Raw genomic sequence first — 20,551 nt, forward strand, 5'->3', positions numbered from 1 at the left:
TCCACTGTTTCACATACATATGCGAACATAAGAGCAAGGTGATAATACACGTGGACATCTGGTGTGCTCCGCTTCAAGGCAGAACAAAGCGTTTCTCCAGCTTTTTCCAGCAGATTGGTGAGAATATAGTAGGCCCCTGAAAGCGATGATCCGTGTCTGTGGACCAAGTCTGGCAGACATTGCATCTTTCGTAAGACTTCACCTCGTTCAGCCTCTGCGAGAAAGGAAGCCCAACGATGGGAGGAATGTTGACTCACTGCTCGTTGTAGTCTAACTTGAATGCAAACCGCTGGAGAGGCAGCAGGATGTACAACTCTCTGCGAAGGAAGCCAGCATTTCACTACTTCACTTTTTTCGTAGACAGTTTGAGCTCGTAGATCTTGGAGTTCTGTGGTGGTTTTCGACCGAGATCTGTGAATCCATGTCGAACGTATTTTCTTTGCTAGGGCTGCAGCGCCAATCTTATTTGCATGGGGACTTTTTAAGTCCCAACTGCACACAAGAAAGCAATCAACTGGCTGATAGTGCACTTTCTGCAAGGCCCGGTCTTCTGCAGCCGTGGAGACACAGCATCCTATTTCCATTAAGGGCAGCTGTATTTGCCTCAGTGTTGGCAATTGTATTTCTCGTCTCGTATTGCTTTATTTTAAGCTCCAAAGGGATCCCATATCTGAATGCAGCTCGACGGCTGGCCGCAACTGGGAAAAGGGAGAAGAGTGAAAATGGGCTGGAAGATGAAGCCACTCAACATAACGCCCGGCAGATGTGCGAAACGGAATTGTACCAACAGCTTCATGCATCGGATTCTGCACTATTTTACCCCCATATGCAAGAATTAGATACTCTATCAGAGGCAGAAGAACCAGAAAAAAAACGACGGAGAATGGAAAGCTCAGTGGCTTCATACAGTCACGAAGGAGTGTCAACTATTCAGCAGAAGCCGGGCGATTCAGTAATGGATTATACAAGGACAGCGGTGCCAGCCGGAAACTTAAGCCTACCATGGTATGCTCGAAAAAGTGCGGCTGCAAAGAGTATTTATGAAGAAACGTCGGCACCGGGTCAGCTGCATCACGTCGCACGACTGTCTCCCAGTTTAGATGGCCTCACAGTATATGCCCAGCCGCCAAAAGCACAGAATGATGGAAGACCTTGCGAAGATGGGGAGCCGTGGAAGAAGAAACGGGAAACAATCGAGTCAAACAGTGAGTGGCAGTCCAGAGAAAGCTTCATCGCTTCAGCCCAAACGCCAGCAGACTCAGCAGAGAGAGCACAACTGGCTGAGGTGCCCGGCCAGCTACAGAAGGAAGGCGTGCCAGGGGCACTGAATGCAGACGTTGAAGGGCTGGAACTCGCAGACTGGTTACTTGACATCGCGCAGTCGTCTCAAACCTTAAATAATGTCTTGGAGTCTCTGCGGTCCTCCGACCCACAAATAAGCGAAGCAGTGGATTACGGTGGTGATGGCCACCAGAATTCGGTGGATGCATCTAGTAGTGAGTGGCAGTCCGCTGCCAGCCAAACGGTTGGAACTCACCCGTTAAAGAACTTTGCCCAGATAGCGCAAGCGACCGAACAGCACGAGTTGGTGCGGGAGGCGCACCTGCCAGACGCACTGAATCCAGATGTTGAAGGGCTGGAACTCGCAGACTGGATACTTGGCCTGGCGGAGTCGTCTCAAGCCCAAAATAATGGCTCGGGGTCTCTGGAGTCCTCCAAGCCACAAACCAGCGAAGCAGTGGATTACGATGGTGGTGTAGGCGAACAGAATTCGGTAAATGGATCTAGTAGTGCGTGGCAGTCCGCTACCAGCCAAACTGTTGGAGCTCATTCGTCAACGGGTTTTGCACAGCAGGTGCAAGCCAGGGAACAGCACGAGTGGGTGTGGGAGACGCCACTGCCAGGGGCGCTGAATCCAAATGTGGAGGGGCCGGGACTCGCAGACTGGATACTTGGCCTGGCGGAGTCATCTCAAGCCCAAAATAATGGCTCGGGGTCTCTGGAGTCCTCCAAGCCACAAACCAGCGAAGCAGTGGATTACGATGGTGGTGTAGGCGAACAGAATTCGGTAAATGAATCTAGTAGTGCGTGGCAGTCCGCTACCAGCCAAACTGTTGGAGCTCATTCGTCAACGGGTTTCGCACAGCAGGTGCAAGCCAGGGAACAGCACGAGCGGGTGTGGGAGACGCCACTGCCAGGGGCGCTGAATCCAAGTGTGGAGGGGCCGGGACTCGCAGACTGGATACTTGGCCTGGCGGAGTCATCTCAAGCCCAAAATAATGGCTCGGGGTCTCTGGAGTCCTCCAAGCCACAAACCAGCGAAGCAGTGGATTACGATGGTGGTGTAGGCGAACAGAATTCGGTGGATGAATCTAGGGAGTGGCAGTCCGCTACCAGCCAAACTGTTGGAGCTCATCCGTCAATGGAGTTCGCACATCAGGTGGAGACGAGGGAACAGCACGAGTGGGTGTGGGAGGCGCACCTGCCAGAAGCACTGAATGCCGATGCGGAGGGGCTGGAAGTCGCAGACTGGATACTTGGCCTGGCGCAGTCGTCTCAAGCGCTAAATAGTGGTTCGGCGTCCTGGCACTCTTCCAGTGTACGGATCAGTGGAGCATCTGATTCTAACAAAGTCGCCAAATACCATAAGACTCTGCAGGAGGATGAGTCGGATGGTCAGGGGCGCTCTAAACAGCATTCAGGATATGAGATTGTGGACGCCTCACACGCAGGTTTTTTCGCTGCAGAAAAACACCTGAATACATACTCCATGCAAGAGGTGGCGACAAATGCAGCATGCGCGCCAGCAGATAGTTGTCGTCGTGATACCGCAATGGATGTACCAAATGCTATGCAAGTTCAGTCGATTGCATCTGGCACGCAGCAGTCTTACATCGGTTACTCCGAAAGACCTTGCCCGACCCATTTTATAGTTCATTTGGCCACAGATGGTGCATTTGCCACTTCGTCAGGCATGCAAGAGTCTTCTCCGCTAAACGTAACGCCAGTGACGTCTACAAATGAGCCTTCAGAGATGGGGCAGCTTCTGCAATCTTTTCAAGGGGTGCAGGAAGGAAACCACTTTTCTCGTGACGATGGTTGTGCCATGCAACATTATCCTGGATACCCAAGAGAGTTTTCCCGACCAGCTGAAAGTCAAGTGGGCATTTCTCATGAGCAAGCTACAACAATCCAGGTACGGCAAATTATATTTTGTTGTGCTGCCGTCTCTGTCCCAAATGAGCAGCGCACTGCTTGTCGACAGCATCTTTGTAAAAGCATGCATACTTTTTTGGAGGTGTTTCACTTTTTTTCTGCAGTTATTTCAAGGCGTCCAACTAGAAAAGCAAATTCCTTCTCAGGATATTCGAACTATGCAACAGTATCCTGTCTACTCAAGCGGTGTTTTTGGGCAACCTGAGTTTCAAGTGAACGAATCTCCCCTCCACGAATACTTTGCCACAGACCAGGTATCGCAAATAATATATCGTGTTGTTATCCGAACGTACCTGCCAAGCAGAGTACTGCAGCGTTCTTTGTTGCAAGATGCGCTATGTTTGACGAAACGCTTTTCTTGCTGAATTTTTCGTTAGATTACCCTGTAGCATTTTCGCGCTCTAGTCTGACACGCTTCGCTGTATTCACTGAATTACTTCTCAGGTACTGCCAATCATGAGTGCCAATTCAGCCGCCCTGATGGGCACCTTCACTTCTTCTGTTCTGATGGGCAAGAAGGACATCAAAACACACCCCTTCTTCAGGCTTCCGCCGGTGGCTCCTGGAGCGGTCGTGAGAGAATTCAGCCACGATGCTTCACTCCACCTAGGTCGAAAGAAGATATTCCCTTTCTACGCCCTTCAGAATGTGAAAAATGTGCTGAAGCTACCAATGCTCCAGTCGCACCACCTAGAGTACCTGATGAGTTCCGCAGAAGTGCTGGTTGCTTATGCTTCTCGCTTCATGAAAAGGAATGTGAACGATGTGGTACCGTCCCTCGCAGTCGAGTTTCTAGCGATTTCTTTGTTAGTAGTTGATTCTCTATATGCTGCAACCCAGATTTTAGGAGCACAGTCGAAGAGTGATGATTGGTGGGATTCCGTGATTGATTCAGTCCCACATTACGAAGACCCACCTCCAAGTGTTGCAAAAGATAGAAGAGCGAGAAAAAATGTCGAGTTGGCGCAATTACTACGTGAAATGCTGCAGTTTTACAAAAAGAAAATTCGTCCCCCGCCTGAATTGTTGGTTCCCTTAAAGCAATGCATGTTTTGCACAGCCGCAATCCCTAGGCTCCGCAAAAGCAAGTGGACTGAATGGGAGGAAGATGATCATCAGTGGCGTAACTCTTCATGACCTCTGCGAATCCACTGCGTGAAGAGACGATTTGTGCGAGTGTGTTGGCACGGCATGGGAACACGTTTCGTTAAAGGAAATTGCGTCTGATGGTTAAGCAGGGAACGTGCCATCTCCAAGCTGCGTTACGTGCCAGCATCAGAGGTAAAGTAACCTGGATACACGTTTCGCGGGAGGAATACAGCAGTTCTGGAATGTACAAAAAATTTTTTTGCAAAAGAATGACTTCCGTTCCGTGTTGTTGTCACCAGCACTATGACAGGTTGCAAAACGTAGGGGCAAACTTCTTTTAAAGTTGTGTGCACACCTGTGAGGATACTGCATCAACATCGGCTTGCGTTGCAGCTAGGAAGAAAATTCTGCGCCAGAGGGTTGCACGCCGTCTTGTGGCGCAGACCACGGCGATTCCTGTTTCAGGAATCGCCGTGGTTTCAACAAGTATCCAGGAATCTACATTTCTTCGTTATTCTTCGACTGTCCGCTGTGTAGGGCTGTCCCGTGCCGCAGCAACCGCAGCGTATTTAAGGAGGGACGCGCCGCTCGCGCAGTGGGAACGCCACTGCAAGCCACTGCAATACAAAACCATGAAAAAGTACTGCTAGCAATACAATGAAGAACTGCCGTTAGCTTCGCTTTACAAGCGCATGTGGTGAGCCATACGCAATTTAAAGGCTGCAAATGGCTTCTTTGCAAGGCAAAGCTTGATTGAAATATTAGCCGGCAGCTACGGAATCTTTTGCATAAGGGTTTTTAGTTTGCAATAATGCTTTTAATACTGCCGCCATGTGCAGTTGCATGAACAAAGTCCTAATTAGCATGGTGACTGGAGTGGTCAACGCCCGACAGGCGTATCGATGCATCTAGCTCAAGAAGTTGCAGGCCCAGAATACCTTAAGTGCACATAAATATTTGTAAGTATATCGTCCATATTTATGTGAAGGCAGGCGTTTCAAGACCCGAGCTTAAGGTAGCTAGCGGACACCGGCCTAAACGTGGGTGGATCGGAACGGTAGCGAGCAGATCCAATTTGCTGGATGACGCGGAGACTCATCAGAATCGCACGATATAGATCGCTTCCTAAATATTATTGTAGTTCAAATACTGCTGAAAAACGTGGCTCCTGTTGGGAGCCAGGTTTAGCTTATGCGCTGCTGCCTTCCATAAGTCTGCTTTAGGTCTCGGTTCAACAACCCCCAATGAACCAGCAGTTCAGTGAAAGCGTGGCCACAGCAGTTGCGTCCCTGTTTACGTAGAAACAACATATTCCTGTAAATTATAATAGTAATAACAACTGCTCTTTTCATTGACAATACCCCAAGGATTTTATGGAAGCCGGCGCATCAATGTCGGACTTGTCTTCAGCACTAGAGTACAGGAGGAGCCGAAGTTATCTACGCGAAAAGCCTAAGGACACCACTTTTATATGGGACAGAAAAACGACACAATATGATATTCATGCTCCAGGGTCAAGTTCTCGATGCCGGTGGAACTGCAGCTTCTCAGTTACAGTCGCTTTATCTGCGTTTGCATCAGTCTTTGCAATTCTCTTCTTTGTTTCCTATTGCTCCGCATTCCGCAGAAACGCACCACTGCCATACAGTGCAAGTCGCAGGCTGGCAAAAGCAAACGAAGCAACAGAAACGAGCTTGACGGAAGCCAGCGGCCCACCAGCGTGCGGATCGGCAAATTTTCAGCCGTCGTCAACGCAACAGCTTCAAGGAAGGGACCCTCAAACTTCAGGCGCAGATTCTTCTGAAGAAAGTAATGGTGCCAATAGACGTAAAAGGAGAAGAAAGGAAGTATCCGAAGGCCTGGAGAAGTCGTCAGGTCTGCAGAAAAAAGCTATGTGGTCCCCGAAGCCTTCGGAACAAGTATCCCCTTTCCCAGATCTACACTTGCACCTTACTCAGCCCAAAGATGAGCTTTCCACAATAGAATATGCAGACATCGCTTCAGATGATCATTTTCTCGAGCCAAGCAGGGGTCTGCAAGCAACCGCCACTTCTGGTACAGCGTGCCAGCATATGCAATCCGGCACTAGTCTCTTAGCAACTGGACGTAGTGTTATGGCTCATAGCTTCATTAACGAGGAAGGCAGCAAGCATCTCACGAAAGGCCAAAAAATGATGCGCTGTAGCACGTTACAGTTACCGCCAGCATGTGAGTCTTCAGACGTTGCAGTGCCTCCTCAGGTAGTGCAGATTGTGCAACAAGGGTCGCATTCACTCTTACCACAGGCAGCAACCGAAAAGGTAAAATCTACAATGCCATCCCACCCTGAAAGCAAGCCAAGTACTGAGCAAGGCTACGGTGATCCAAATCGTCAGGGTTTGCTTCAGGAGGTATGCAACTCCATGCATTTTTATTCTAAAACGAAGTATGACGTGAAAACGAAGCTTCCGTTAGGCGTTTCAAATATTTGCTTTCTTTTAAAATGTTTTTCTTTTTTCTGCTGCTCCTCTGCTTTCTCCTGAGGTGGACGAGGTCATTGCGCACGACTGGCAAGCACCCTCTTCAGAAATCGTGCCGAATGACCAGCGTCCCGTGCAATCAGTGCACCCTGATCCCTGTGATCTCACGACGTTTCCTCCACAATGCCATCTGGATGGCTCTCAACAACGCCGCATGGACTCCTCTGATCAGAGTGGAAACGCCGAGGTGCATCAGTGCCTTATCCCATAAGCTTTCGTGCCGCCCTCGTAGTCGAACATATGGAGCAGTTGCAGGCGATATTTCTGTAAAGGCACTTACAAACGCTTGCATTGATGTCTATCTGTGCGTTCGAATTTGCATATTTACATTCTGTTGTAAATTACCTCTCCAGAATGTGAAGAATAATCGTATGCTGATGCTTGATCTGCCACTGTCTTGTTAGGCGCCTCAGAATGTAGAAGCCAACTGTTTAGCAACCTCTTCACAAGCCGTGGCCAATGAGCAGCGCCCAGCACATTCAGTGCACTCTGACGACTGCGGTTGTAGGATGGACTCTCAACAAGGCTCTATCGGCCTTCCTGATCAGAGCTCGGACAACGAGGTGCGTCAATGCCTCATCCCATTAGCTATCGCGCCACTCTCTAAGCCAAACATATGGAGCAGTTGAAGGGCATATTTCTGTGAAGGCATATGCATGTAGTTTCGTTGGTATCAAGTATCATCTAGCAATGCGTTCGAGTCTGTCCCAGTCTTCTTTGAGCTTCATGCATAATAGAAAGCTAATCATGGTGCCGGAATTTGCAGGCGATTGCACTGGCATGTGGCAATTGTAAGCCCTCTGCCGGTTCAACACACTCATTGGAAGATGGTGGGGGGAAAAATCTAGAGACACACCCGTTTTTTAGGCTACCGAGGGTGGCGGCTGGTGCGTCCGTGAGAGCATTCATGAGGAGTAATACTTTTCAATGCACCGTTTGGCGCTCACGTCCTTTCTTTACGCTGTCATCAGTGCGGCAGCTGCTTAAGCTGCCCTTCGTCGGCTCAGAAGACTTGCACCAACTTATGGTCTGTCTTGAGTACCTCGTCAGCTTTGCAATCTTCCAGATGGACTGTGACCTTACTGGTTTGAGGCCAAGGCTTGTTTGCAGTAAGCTGGAGATCGCGTTCATGGTTCTAGATGCGTTGTTCGCTGTCAGCGAAGTGCTGGGAGCGCAGGCAAAGCGAAATGAGTGGTGGGATGAGGTCACCAAAGGCATTCCCTCCTATGAGATTCCCAAAGCGAAGTCACTTTCAAACCCGGCAACGCTTAAGTACATCCGCTTGTCGCAAGCCCTCAAGACAGGTCTTGATTATTACAAGCGTGGCAGGCGCCCACCAGCGATGTTAGTCATCGCGCTGAAGCGAGGCATTATATCTACTCAGCTAGCTCTTGGGGTTCAGAAGGCCTTCTGGGAACCATTGCACTTTGATGATGAAGAGTGGAGTAGACTTCCTTGAAGTATCATTGGGCACGAAGGCAGCGGGATGATGAGCTGAAGAGCGACTGAAAACCTCTGGAAGACTAAACCCGGCATGATTCAGGCCAACTATTCTTCGGCAATCTGTGTACTGCCCGCTCATGCGCGAGGCCAGCGGAGTCTCTTACAACGGCTTCTTGTGGCTACTGAGCTCAAGCACAAAAAGGCTATTTCTATTAAAAACACTATAAATATGTCCTCGACACTTGGTGTGGTGGCTCTCACACCCGAAAACTGTTTTTACTCGAATCTTTTTCACTTATGCTGGGTTTGTTTGGTTGAATGCTAGCGCACTGTGACTCCTGAAGAAGCAATGACCGATAGTGTGCTCAAGATTTAAGCTGGTTCCACTGCTCAAGATACATCAATCTCCATTCACCACCAGAAACTCACTGAACATGCCTTATTGTGGGCTGCTCTTGCGCCAAACTGAAGGGTTTGCTCAAGGCAGACCACCCCAGCAGATCACATAAAACTGAAAGGTTTTGAAAATTTTTCTGGCCTTGCTTTCGGGCGTATGTCGAATGGCAGTGGCTGTTTATCGTATAAATGCACACCCGCAAGCTTTTAGCACACAGCGCACATCTAAAGTATTGCATTCATCATTTTTGCTCTTTTCGACGGCACTTTGAAGTGCCCAGTGTGCGTGCATTCCTGACGTTATTTTTAACTCACTAGCAGACGAACGGCGAACCTGTGAGTGGGAGTTGCATTCAAGCAGCCAATTTCCAGTATTCGCATAGTCCACCACGTCTTTCTGTTTAGTTAGCAGTATTTTCTGTCGCGCTAATGCCTCTCGCACGTGCAAGTAGATGCACTGGCAAAAGTATCTTAGTCACTCACCTCTATGTCTAGTTTTTTTGTCTTCACTGGCTGTTTCAGTGGTTACAAGGCATGAATCGGGGGATGCTTTGAAGAGACAAATGCAGGTTGTTGTGACGAAAACCAATATACTTGGTGCGCTGATGTCAATTATTGCGCATTTTACCTCGAATTGTTTGCAGCTTATCCTTTGCAGCTAGAGCAAGCGCTGCTCACGTTCATCTGCTCCAACTCCGCAGTGCGACTTTCCCTCGCCCTGCCTCTCTCAGCGTCGTATTGAAGCCCAGGAGTGATACTGGGTGTAGCGGATGAGGTGACGTCAGCTACCTTTATCTCAAAAAATTATAAACGCCTTCACAGATATTCGGAGAACAGGTCTCCGAATTCCTTAATGTTTTCGAGTCCCGCACACACGGTAACGCGTTCTTGCCAAAAACTAACATGGATGCAGAAGAGCCCTGTGGGTCTGAAAGTGTGCTGTGGGAATCGATGGACGTAGGCGGCGTCTTTTTGCGCATAGCCAATAGCTTGAAAAGAAACTATATGCCTGGTGAGAGTAGAAAAGGACTTCGTGCCACCCACTTATGCGCTCTCACCGCGTCATATTGCTCCCCTGCTGCATATAATGATACAGCTCCAGAAAGCCTTTCCTTAAGAAGCTTCGGCATCGCGAAGCCGTGCTACTCGTACCTTGAAGGCTCAGCCTATGCAGGGTTCGCAGTGCCTGAGCAAGGAGAAATGCCTGCAGTCTTTCACAGTCTTCCCATGGGTCTTGCTTGAGGCAAATGTTCAGCTGGTGACCGCTGACCCCTAGCCCTAGTCACAGCTGTAGGAAACTACCGCCACTCAGTGCATGCCACTGATGTGACGGCACCAATCGACCATTACGCCCTGAATCGCCTGCGCCAGCTAAGCGCTGATAAACCCCTACGTAGGCGTACAACTTGACAGCTTCGCTTGGTAGTAGAGTCCCAATGCGTTACCATCAAGCAACCATAAGCGAGGCGGCCGACCCAGTGTAAAGGGCAACCCTTGTAATTTGCAGCTGAAGGTTCACCAAGACCGGTTAGTCTCTCAGTCACTTCCCAAGGATAGATTGACCCATTTATGTCAACGACGTAGCAGCTTGAACAGAGTAACAACATTCAGGCACTTCTTTGGTCCCCTATGTTGTCTTCCCTAGAGTGAAAGTACTCCAGCATGGCTTGTCTTTACCGTCCTCAACCAAGTGCTGCTCTGACCCAGCTCCTTTACTCTGTTGTCTGCATTGTATATTAGTGGCGAACCTCCGTCTGAAGCATGCCATTTCCTTTTTCGTGAAGCTTTAGTTTCAGTCCAATATTCCGCTAGCCCTACGCTTTCGACGGACAGCACGCCGGAGAAGGCAAGCAATCGAAGCTCTGTAACAGCTTGCTTTCTCTTTCGAGTTCCTCCCCCTATGTGTTTGTAACAACGTAATGCGACCTACTTCTGCGCGTCGGTTTCACGAACTCCTGATGTACAAAGCATGAATACCGTAAGTGCAGGCAGGCGCCAGCAACAGCAGCAAGCTCCCCCGCTCTGAACAGAGATTACTACTGGTGAAGCATATGCACCTGTTCCACCCCACAACTTAAGTCGTGTGTGCACTTCTAGACCTTATAAAACCCCAAAGTGTCACTCTGCCTACTTCAGTCGTCGACTACTTACTCCAGATGCTTAAGTTAATAACCAGCATCCCTCGAATCGTCGCCAACCCCGATCCTAGCGGTGTACTCGTATTTTCTCTCAACAGTATGAATCCTTGTATCGCCACTACAAAGACGACTATCACAGTGGGCACAATCGAGCTAGTCAAGAGTCTCATTCGTTGCCACGGATTTCCCGAAATACTTGTTTCGTGAAGAAGCCTTTATTTGTAATATGCACTCGGGCGAAAGCTATGCGGAAGCGAATCCACAAAGTCAAACTTTACCAATTTTCTGTGATGATCAGCCCGAACGTATTGAAAACACTATGAGGCAGGTACTTCTTGCTTACATACAGTGAGATGCGCGCTGACGGAAGCGGTTGCTTTATATGCTTGAGCTAAATTACAACACGACAAGCTACTCCCCTGGTGAGCTCACAGCTTTCCAGGGGATGATCTGTCAGCAGCGCCTAAGTGCCACCGACTTTGACACTAGAAATGCCATCACTCCAGCCTCTGCGTTGCGTATCACCAAGACTTTTCAAGAGCAGTCCAGTCTGACGCGAGCCCAGTTCTTACTTGCCAGTTGGAGTTCGACAACGTGCGCAGACTCGATACATGATCTTTGGAGTGCTGCACAAGACAAAATGTAGTTCAAAAATAAGAAATTACCACTTCTCAATGCCCTACAGACATTTGAGTCTCTTCATCGATTACCCTTTCTGGTCACGAGACGCATTAGCAAAGGCCGGTCACTCCCTTCGCATTCCCCCAACCCGAGTTTTTCAAGATGCCTTCCCTGTGCCTCACGAGGCAACTCCATAATAGAGGGGGGGAAATGTGGGTGGCTAAATCCCCGTGACAGACGCATCGGGGCAGCAATCCCATGTGTTGTCTGAAGCTAATTAATAATGAACTAGCGAGGTGTTTGTGCCAAAACTGACTACCTCCCAAAGTGGCAAAGCTACTCTGGAGACTAGCGCACGCGGGAGTTCTTAACTCTCTCAATTCAACGACTCCGAAGAGTACGCCGATTTCGGTCCCTTTTCCGACGCCCTATGTTGTCACCCCCTTCCTATTTCTCCCTCTTACTGACTTTCCGAAGTAGAAAACCAGGAACCTGCCCGTCGCCTCCCTTATCCGGTGCTTCTTTATGCAAGAACGCTGCGCAACCTTGTCAATCACTACAGTGAGTCTGCAACACTTAAAGCCTTCAGCGCAAGAGACCCAGGGTGCAGCCTGGGTACTGTTGCGCTGGTACGAATGAGAGTGAGAGTTCATTCTCAACCATACTTTCGTGCATGTGGAAAATATACATGTACACTGAAAAATGCACAACGATTTACAGCCGCACGGCCACGCAGTTGTGCCGCAAGGGTGCGCAGACACTGGATCAAAGTAAGCGTACACACACACTAGCGGACTCAAATACGCGTCCGCGCCGTTTAATAAACAAGCATGATGATATTTTTGAGTGCAAAAATGGACACGTGTTGTATTAAAGTGATATGAATCACAAACACTTCTTTCGTTTTCATGCAACGACGGAAATCCAGATAAATAGAATAACGACTAGCAGTTTGTTGTAAACTAGGCAAGTAAAGCCAGGGACGAACAAAGCTTTTCCAATCAAATAGACAATTGTGTACTACTGCGCCACGTCAGAAACGATGAGGTGGGAAGCGATGCATCCCTTTGGCGACTACGCCAAGCACGCACCCCAGCAGCAACAAAGCAACAGCTGAAGCCACTGTAGCAATAGGCAACAGCAGGAACAATGGAACAAGTGCCACAAATAAAGTTCCACAGTAAATGAGAACAGCAGCGAGAATAGTGACGGAAACACCGGTGCCGGCAGAAGAAACAGGAACGCGGCTACAACAAAAGGAAACAAAGTACAGGAGCAGCATGGACTAAAGCAACAGAGAACCCTGATAAAACACACAGTCGCAACAGTGAGGAGAGCAGCAGCGGCAACTTCGGCAGTAGCAGCAGCTGCAAAAGACAACAAAAGACTCATGCAACCGGGTCAAAACCAGTCGCACGAACAGCAAGCACAGCGACAGGTCCTAAAAATGCAGCAGCACCAAAAGCAATGACAGGAGGGGCAGATGTAGCAAGCACAGTAATCACATGATCCGTCAATGTGCTGGAATCCTTTGCACAGCGATCATAACATGGCAGCGATAACTTGCCCGAATCTCATCACAGGCCACATCTACGACTGAGCAGCAGTAACTGAAAAATAAAGCAAACGTGGGGATCAGACAGCCTGCTGAACCTCGAACGGCACAAGCAGATGCGCTTGTGATAGGTATATCCTGACCTGAGAGCGAAGGTGTTCAAATTTATGAAGAAGTCCTTTTGAAGCTTCTGGGCGGGAGTGTTTTGCTGACGCCGATGGCTGCGAGCGGAACGGAGAGCCCCCGAGTCCTTTTATTACGCTAATTCGTGCAGGCGTTATGCCCGCGTTTCTCTATCACCCAGAGGGGGGCCATTTTTACTTCCCGTAGATGGCATCCTTCCATATCAAAACGCGTGGTAAATTTCTCCTAGTTCCACCTGAGCTGCGTCTAGTGATGTCTTGGAAGACGTGGAAACAGCAAGTGCTCCCTAGCGCTTCTGATAGCAACGTGACTGTCATTTGCTCAAATGAGCATTGCATGCAGAACAACTCGTAGGCTGCCTGTAATGTACGTTTCAGAGCGGAGCAAGACAAAAAATACACCGCAGTGACTGCGAGGGTTGAGGGACTTACGATATCTGTTCCCCAGTAGTATTTATGTTTGTGCTATCTTCTGCAGCAAATGGGACCGGTAGCGTAAAGAAGACGCGAGTGTGCAATTTCTCGAAGCTGGATTGTACCACCATGGTAAGCAACAAACCGCAAATAGCGCGCCCATTCTCACTGCTCGCAGCAGTGTTTCTCGGCCGTCACTGATTCTTGGAAGTATAAGTCAGGAAAATGTCCCGATAATGCCCTGATCTCCTTGGTAATTATTCTTCTCCACCGACACCACCCAATGACCAGGGGGTGCCCACAGAATCGATGATGGGATCTGGTGGTCCACTCGATGCTGATTGGCCGCAATGCAGTGTTCAAAGGCAGTTTTAAGTCACCAAGAAGAATTAACAGTATGTTTCAGGATGAATTATATCTGTCACCGGAAAGGTGGCCGCCGGTCGCAGCTTCTGAGCGGGCCGAGGCATTTCGGTTACATGCAGGCTGTGAGCGTCAGCTGATCTCACAGCGTCAAGCCTAGACTGTCTCATCAGATTAGCTGCAGGAGAGTCACTGCCTGTAGCACATTATTTCCCCGCGCAGGAATAAGGTAAATATTTAGGGCATCTGCGGCTTCTGTGTGGGTGGCGTGCGGCCAAGGTGCAGGCAAGATCTGGGCAGTCGTGAAATACCATGACGCATTACGCTCTGCTTCCAAATGAACTAGTCTTGGGAACACCCCCTGATTATACCCTGCACAGACTACTCTCAAAAAAATGCAGGGTGCTGAAAGGAGGTTGCCGTAGTCCCTGGGTCAGTTTGCACCCGCCATCACGGCCTTCAAGAGCCTTTTACAGGGTCGCAGCGCTCGTTGCAGTGACAACAGTAGCATTCTTGGTATATATCTGCAGTGCTCTGATTGCTGGTCCATTGTCAAAGTGGCCGGTGGGAAGGAGGCTGGGTAGTGGGCATAGTTCAGAAGTTGCTGGGCACAGTTCAGAGGTTACACCTGGAGAGGACCGTGACACGACGCAACCATGCGTTATCGAGAAACTGCCCGCATACAGTAAAGCGGAGTTGAGTGCCAATCTTTCAGTGGATTCAGAGCGTCTCACAAGTCGCAAAGCTTTGGGTGTATCGTTACCTACTTCATCCCAAGAGAGGGCTGAACATGCAGCAGGGAGGAAAGAGTCTACACCCGAAGGGGTCGATTCTACGGTGCATCGGCCTGCACGCAAAGGAAAGAGGAAGCTCCAGTTCAGTCTCAGCGAGCAGAAGCAAACAGGAGCCAAGCGACAAACAAAGGCAGCTAAGGTGCAGTCGCAGGAACAATTGCCAAACTGTGCCTCAAGTTTTCACCAAAACTCTGGACACTCATCGCAAGAAGGAGAAGATAATCTAGAAGATGCCCATCATAAAGCACAAACACGAATGACTAACTCTCCTCGCAGCAATGCAGGCGCATCACTTCAGGGAAGCCCACAAGTTTCAGGCTTGACTAGTACCGTGCAGGATGTCCTGAAGAATATCGCTTCACCGGAAAGCTACCGAATTCTACGTTCAATGGATATTTTCCTAGAGCGTTTGCTCGAAGACGGGGACGGTGTACATTTTGAGACGTCTTGCCTTGACCTCAATTCACACATGCCACGCAGAAGCCACTTCGATGGCAATATAAGCCTTCCACCACCTGGTCAGAGCTCCAGCTATCCTGAAGAGAGTGATAATGCCGCTTTTCCGGGTGCCTCAATTGATCAGGGGGGTGTTGTTGCAGGCACAAATGCGGACTATCTCTCGGCACGCTTTTCTCCCGACGACGCGACAAGTGTGGATGCATGGCTTCATGATTCGTCTGCACATAAGCAGGATGGCATTCCTCCTTTTAGAAGTATCTTACAAGACGCACTGATATCTGACACAAGTGAATCTGAAGGGCTGCTGGAGGGCATGGCTGGCCGAGACGCTGCAGGCTTGCTCATGAGGACGAATACGCTCCCTTTGGAACAACCTGTGGGGTGTATGAGTGCCCTCTGTTCAAAAGATAAACTGCCTGGAGTACGCTTATGTGCTTTGCCTGCATGTGACACCCCTGAACCTTCTGAGGCTGTCACGAAAGACTCACAACCGGTCAGTTCAAGTTTGGTAGGCGCGACGCCAAATTTTGCTGTACATAGTGAACATGTGAGAACGCCGCAAGATAATCTTGCTGGAGCAAAGTTGAAGACTTCTCCTCTTCGCTCTACCACGAAACTGCCGAGTGGCAACCCCTCCAAAGGCAGTTTACGGGCATCAGTACCCGATCACCGACAAGACGCTGAAACTTCACTCCAGAAGGAAAGTGCTCTACATGCCAAGGTTTCTTCTACGATCTCGTCTGCAGATGCAGCGGTGAAGAGTTCTGCAACACGGCTACTGTCACAAAACGTTGTGGAGACTGGCCGGCAGCGGCGGAGTGGCGTACTCGTACAGGTGCCAAGCAGCAAATGCCCCGCTGATCCTGAACAGGCGCCAGCAATTTATCGCAGTAACGAAATAGCGCAGCGTAACGCTAAAACGACACATTGTTCAGGAGATACAGCAGCTGGAAGGCCTTCACAGGTACCTACGAAGAAGATGCATATGTCTGCGGACGCCTCAACACCTAAGCAGGCAAGTATTGGGCCTAATTATTTGAGACTAACAATTTTGCTAGACATGCTCTTCACAGTAAATTTTGTTGAGTACAGAAAGCACATTTCGCTTAGTCTCTGCAGAGTGCGTCACTACTTTTTGTATGCTGTGGGCGAAAATTGTGCACAGGGAACAGCGTCGTCTGAGCTCAGAGAAGCAGCGGCAAGCATTTCTCTTCGTATCGTGCGAGCACCTCCAGGCGGTTCGCACTTCGTTTTGAGACAGGTTGAGCAGGCTGCTCCGGCGGCACAACTTTCAGATTTAGAGGTACGTGTGCTTCCTCAAGTGCTTCTATTTTACAATTGACAGGTTAACCCCCTAAGCAGCGCTACGTACATGCTTGCCTACCCAAAGCGCATAATGTTTCTTTTGCCCTGCTTTGCTTCATCTCGTTCAAATATTGTCCACAGGGAACAGAGTCGTCTCAACGCAGTGAAGCAACGGCAAGCATTTCTCTTAGTATCTTGCCTACACCTCCAGACGGTTCGCATTTGGCTTTGAGAAACATTGAGCATGCCGCTCCGGCGGCACAATCTTCAGGTTTAAATGTACGTGTGCCTTCCTCAAGTGCTTCTGTTCTACAATTGACGACGTAACTTCCTATGTAATACTACGTACATGGCTGCCTACCCAAAGCGCAGAGTGTTTCTTTTGCCCTGCTTTGCTTCATCTTGTTCATTTGCCTGGCACTGGTCGTGCATGAGGGCAATGCGCGAGCTCTTTTTCTATGTGTTTTGTTTCAAGGTGGTAATACCCCCGGCATTGCTTCCTTCGGCTGCTGAACAGTCTGCTTGTGCAGCCGGTGGGCGGCCCGAAGGAGATCTTCGTAACCATCCTTTTTATCGCCTTCCTGTTGTAACTCCTGGGATCAGTGATAAATATTTCGACAAAGCCGCCGCTGATGCCGTATCGTATGTAAGGAAAAGGCCCCTCCATTCTATCGTTATCATCAAGGATCTCCTGGAGAAGCGAGAACTCTCCAAGCATCAATTTGAGGTTATTGTAAGGGAGACAGAACGCTTATACGGGTTTGCTATGTGCAAGCTGCCGCTCGTCGTGCCCTATTCTCAGCCAGCCCGCGTAGCATGGATTCTTGGGCGTGTTTTTGTATTACTTGACACCCTGTACTGTGCAATCCAGGTCCTTGGCCCGAATGCAAAAAGTGCGGAATGGTGGCCGCTATTGATGGATCGCTTAAGCCCTCTAATGCACAAATACATCCCAGTCTGTAGCAATAGAAGCGCATCATGTAAGTATATTGATCTTTGCAGAAGGTTAATAATTGCTCTTCGCACCTACAGAACTGGCTCTCGCCCCTCTGCGGACGTTGTTGTCGGATTGAAGCGTTCGCTCTTTTGTGATATTGGCATCTTCAAGCAAACAGGTGTGTCGTGGGAGCGGTGGAGAAAAGATGAACTTTCATGGAAATACTCTACGAAATGCTGACTGTAGTGGCAGCGTTAGAGGCTGAAGAGGCAAGCAGTAAGCTGGCTTGTTCTCCGTTCGGAAACGTAAAAGCGACGCGATGTCAACGGAAATGAGCTGTTTACCCAGGGCACTGGAGAAATTACGCCAGAGCTGATTGATTGGAACGGCTGTTTGTTGTTAGTGATTCGCTGCCAGAGCTTTCTAACTCAGGCGTGTGCGTTTACGCACTTTGCCTTGATTTGAACTTCAGCTCAGGTGCATTCTATGCTGGCCATTTTTGGGGCTAGAGCAGGCGCTTCTCTGTTTACCTGGGTGTTTCAATGTGCATCCTTTTTGTGATGTATGTAATATTCCGGTGGATTGGTGCTGGAATGAGATATTCCGACTTTGCCATCAAGATCTGTGCAGTGTACTCACAATTTTATGGAACGTGGCGTAGTGTTTCACTTCTTTTTTTTGTTAGCCCAGTGATATGAATTTCGGAACTGTAGGCCTGCAGTGCAAATTTATGGGCGTAACATTGCTCACTGTGAGAGCTTTCCGGGAATGAAACTGATGACAAACCCTTTTGCGAACCCGCTCAATTTACTGAAGTAGATATTGCAATAAATGTTGAACTTTTAAATAAGAAAAACTGACGTTGTGTTCTTGAGTAGAGACAGACTCCCGCAGCTCTTGGAAACATGCTCATTGTAGGCTAAGTAACTAGCATAGGCGATGAAAATGTTTAAATGAGGAGCAAGGAACGCACTGATTGAATCATTCTCACAACTGGAAGCCTTAGATTATCGGTTACAAGACTACATGTTTCTTCATTCTGTCTCAGCTGGGAGGTTCTTGTCTACTTTTCAACCGAATTTATCTAACGTTCTCTTGACTAGAAACCTTTTAATTTCGTGACTTCGTGGCTTCAACCGCCTTTGAGGTCTGTGATGAAAGAGTATTTCTAACGAAAGAACAATGCCATCATCTGTGGAAAGCACTCGATTGTTTTATGCGCTAATGAGACTCGCAGCAGCTTCACCAAAGCTACAAAACTCTCAACTGGTTTTACGGGAACATTTGGCTTGGTGTGATTCCGTTTACTTGCTTGCGAAAATGGCGCAGCAATGTTTACTGCGCCCTAAGTGTGCTTGCTGTAAGCAGTTCAAGAGTAACGGCAGCACCACTTGCCCTGGAGTCCTCTTTCCGTGATCTCCGTAACTGCAGATGAAGGGCTTGCGGAAGAGTACGAGAAGCATCAACGTGATATTAGGCAGGGTTTGACGCGGCAAGCATGAATTCAAGAACTTGGCGCCAGTTGAACTCACGCGAAGAAGAGTTGCTACGTGCTACCTAGGGCACCTCCAAATGTGTTTAGAATGACAGTTATCAGATCGCCGTCCCCAGAAGCAACTTCAGGACTTTGCTTTAGCTTATATAATTCATGAAAAATTGTTGACGAAGGGCAACTCGTCTGTGGTAGCCTGCTACTGTAGCTACTGCAAGTACAGCACCACATCCCTGCAGAAGGATTCCGCTGGCCAGAACATAACCAGTCCAACACCCAGCATTACAATGTACCTGGGTTCCAAAATTCTCTCATTTTTCGCTTTTACTAGCTGCAGCTGCACAAGCGTAATGCAGCTTTAAGCTTGTGTGCGTATCTGGCAGTTTTCATTGCATAATCTCTGACGAGCTCAAAGATTTTTTATCGTGAATCTGCAAAAAGTAACTCAGTGACTCATTGAGTGCCCAAATATGCTAGTGTTGCGGCCGCTTGAGACTTCCCAAGGAAGTAAACAGGCGCACAGAAAGGGATATGAGCAGAACGGGCTACCTTCATGGAAGGGGAATTTGAAAACTCCAAAGGTTTCTTATTGCCTCCATGCAGACTTATCTCTCAGCTACCTAGTGCGAATATGCTCAAATAGCGCAGAACCAATGGCAACTGCAAACGCTGCCAAATAGTACATGTTGTGGTTTTTGCAAAGATTGTAACTGGCACGAATTCGCTCAGAACTTGCTGATGGCTTTCTTCACTAGTATGCTAAGTTTACTACTTCCATGAGTCTTGTCCTATTCTAAATGATCTTCGCCATAAGGCGGCATCGATACAATGGGAGCAGTTGTTTAGGTTGCAGTGATATTCACTGCATCCGCATGAAATACAGAGCACCACACAAAGTCAGATAAAGGCACGGGATAGGGCTCTTCGGGCAATCCAGCTCAGAGCTGGAGTGAACTGTGGTGCGGGGAGTCAACGTTAACTCTTGCACACGTTTCACAGTCCTGGCTGATACTTAGAAAGGCGCCCAAGGTAAAAATTCGAGTGAAATTATGAAAAAGGTGAGCTTGACGAGGCGGGATCAACAGCCGCTGCAAGCTAGGACATGGGGAGGCAAGCGGATCTCAACGCTTGAACAATGTTTTCTACAGTGTACAGTACGTTGCCTAAAGTTTAGTGGCATTAGATCCAGCGGACCTCCCGACGCTAGTGACAGGCGACTGTGATTTGTGCCTCTTAACCCGTTGGCGTCGGAGGAACATTTACTCAAGAGACATTCATGCATCCCACAGCATGGTGGGGAAATAGTATAGTCATACATTTGCTAAAAAACGCTCATTTATGGTGAAGGTTATCTGGATCGAGCAGGGATAGGCAGTGTTCAAGGTAAGTGTCCAGTGTCGAGATCTGTTAGAGGTGGGCGCCTCTCCTCAAGACATGAACTGTCAGACAGCAGCAAAGCCTGTCTTTTACCTGTTTTAAAATGCCTACGATTTCAATATACTTACAAGCTACTGTGTAAGTAATGTAAAACTAGGTGTTTGGAGTAGTTACCCTGTACTTCGCAATCACAGCCAGGGTCGACAGCAAACAGTGATGTAAGCTTATGCACGAAAGTACAGCGTTAACCTACAGTGGATGCTGTCCGCTCGTTTAACAGGCTCGTGTTA

The 20,551-nt window shown here is 48.7% G+C and overlaps 3 protein-coding genes across 3 annotated transcripts; 2 read left to right on the forward strand and 1 right to left on the reverse strand.

The window, feature by feature from the left end:
• Nucleotides 1-421: 421 nt before the first annotated feature.
• ENH_00030130 (hypothetical protein, conserved) lies at nucleotides 422-4,353 on the forward strand (the record flags this gene model as incomplete). Its single annotated transcript, XM_013584778.1, has 3 exons — nucleotides 422-3,196; nucleotides 3,321-3,470; nucleotides 3,661-4,353. The coding sequence occupies 3 exons, from the start codon at nucleotides 422-424 to the stop codon at nucleotides 4,351-4,353; spliced, it is 3,618 nt and encodes a 1,205-aa protein (XP_013440232.1).
• A 2,530-nt stretch (nucleotides 4,354-6,883) lies between these two features.
• Nucleotides 6,884-8,283, forward strand: ENH_00030140 (hypothetical protein; the record flags this gene model as incomplete). The annotated part of the gene is made up of 4 exons (XM_013584779.1): nucleotides 6,884-7,011; nucleotides 7,333-7,387; nucleotides 7,591-7,654; nucleotides 7,796-8,283. The coding sequence occupies 4 exons, from the start codon at nucleotides 6,884-6,886 to the stop codon at nucleotides 8,281-8,283; spliced, it is 735 nt and encodes a 244-aa protein (XP_013440233.1).
• A 3,567-nt stretch (nucleotides 8,284-11,850) lies between these two features.
• On the reverse strand, nucleotides 11,851-12,075 carry ENH_00030150 (hypothetical protein; the record flags this gene model as incomplete). The annotated part of the gene is made up of 1 exon (XM_013584780.1): nucleotides 11,851-12,075. One exon carries the CDS (start codon nucleotides 12,073-12,075, stop codon nucleotides 11,851-11,853), a length of 225 nt encoding a protein of 74 aa, XP_013440234.1.
• Nucleotides 12,076-20,551: the final 8,476 nt, after the last annotated feature.

The sequence above is a fragment of the Eimeria necatrix genome, genomic scaffold, assembly GCF_000499385.1.
Source record: "Eimeria necatrix Houghton genomic scaffold, Enh_scaff21, whole genome shotgun sequence".
NCBI lineage: Eukaryota > Apicomplexa > Conoidasida > Eucoccidiorida > Eimeriidae > Eimeria > Eimeria necatrix.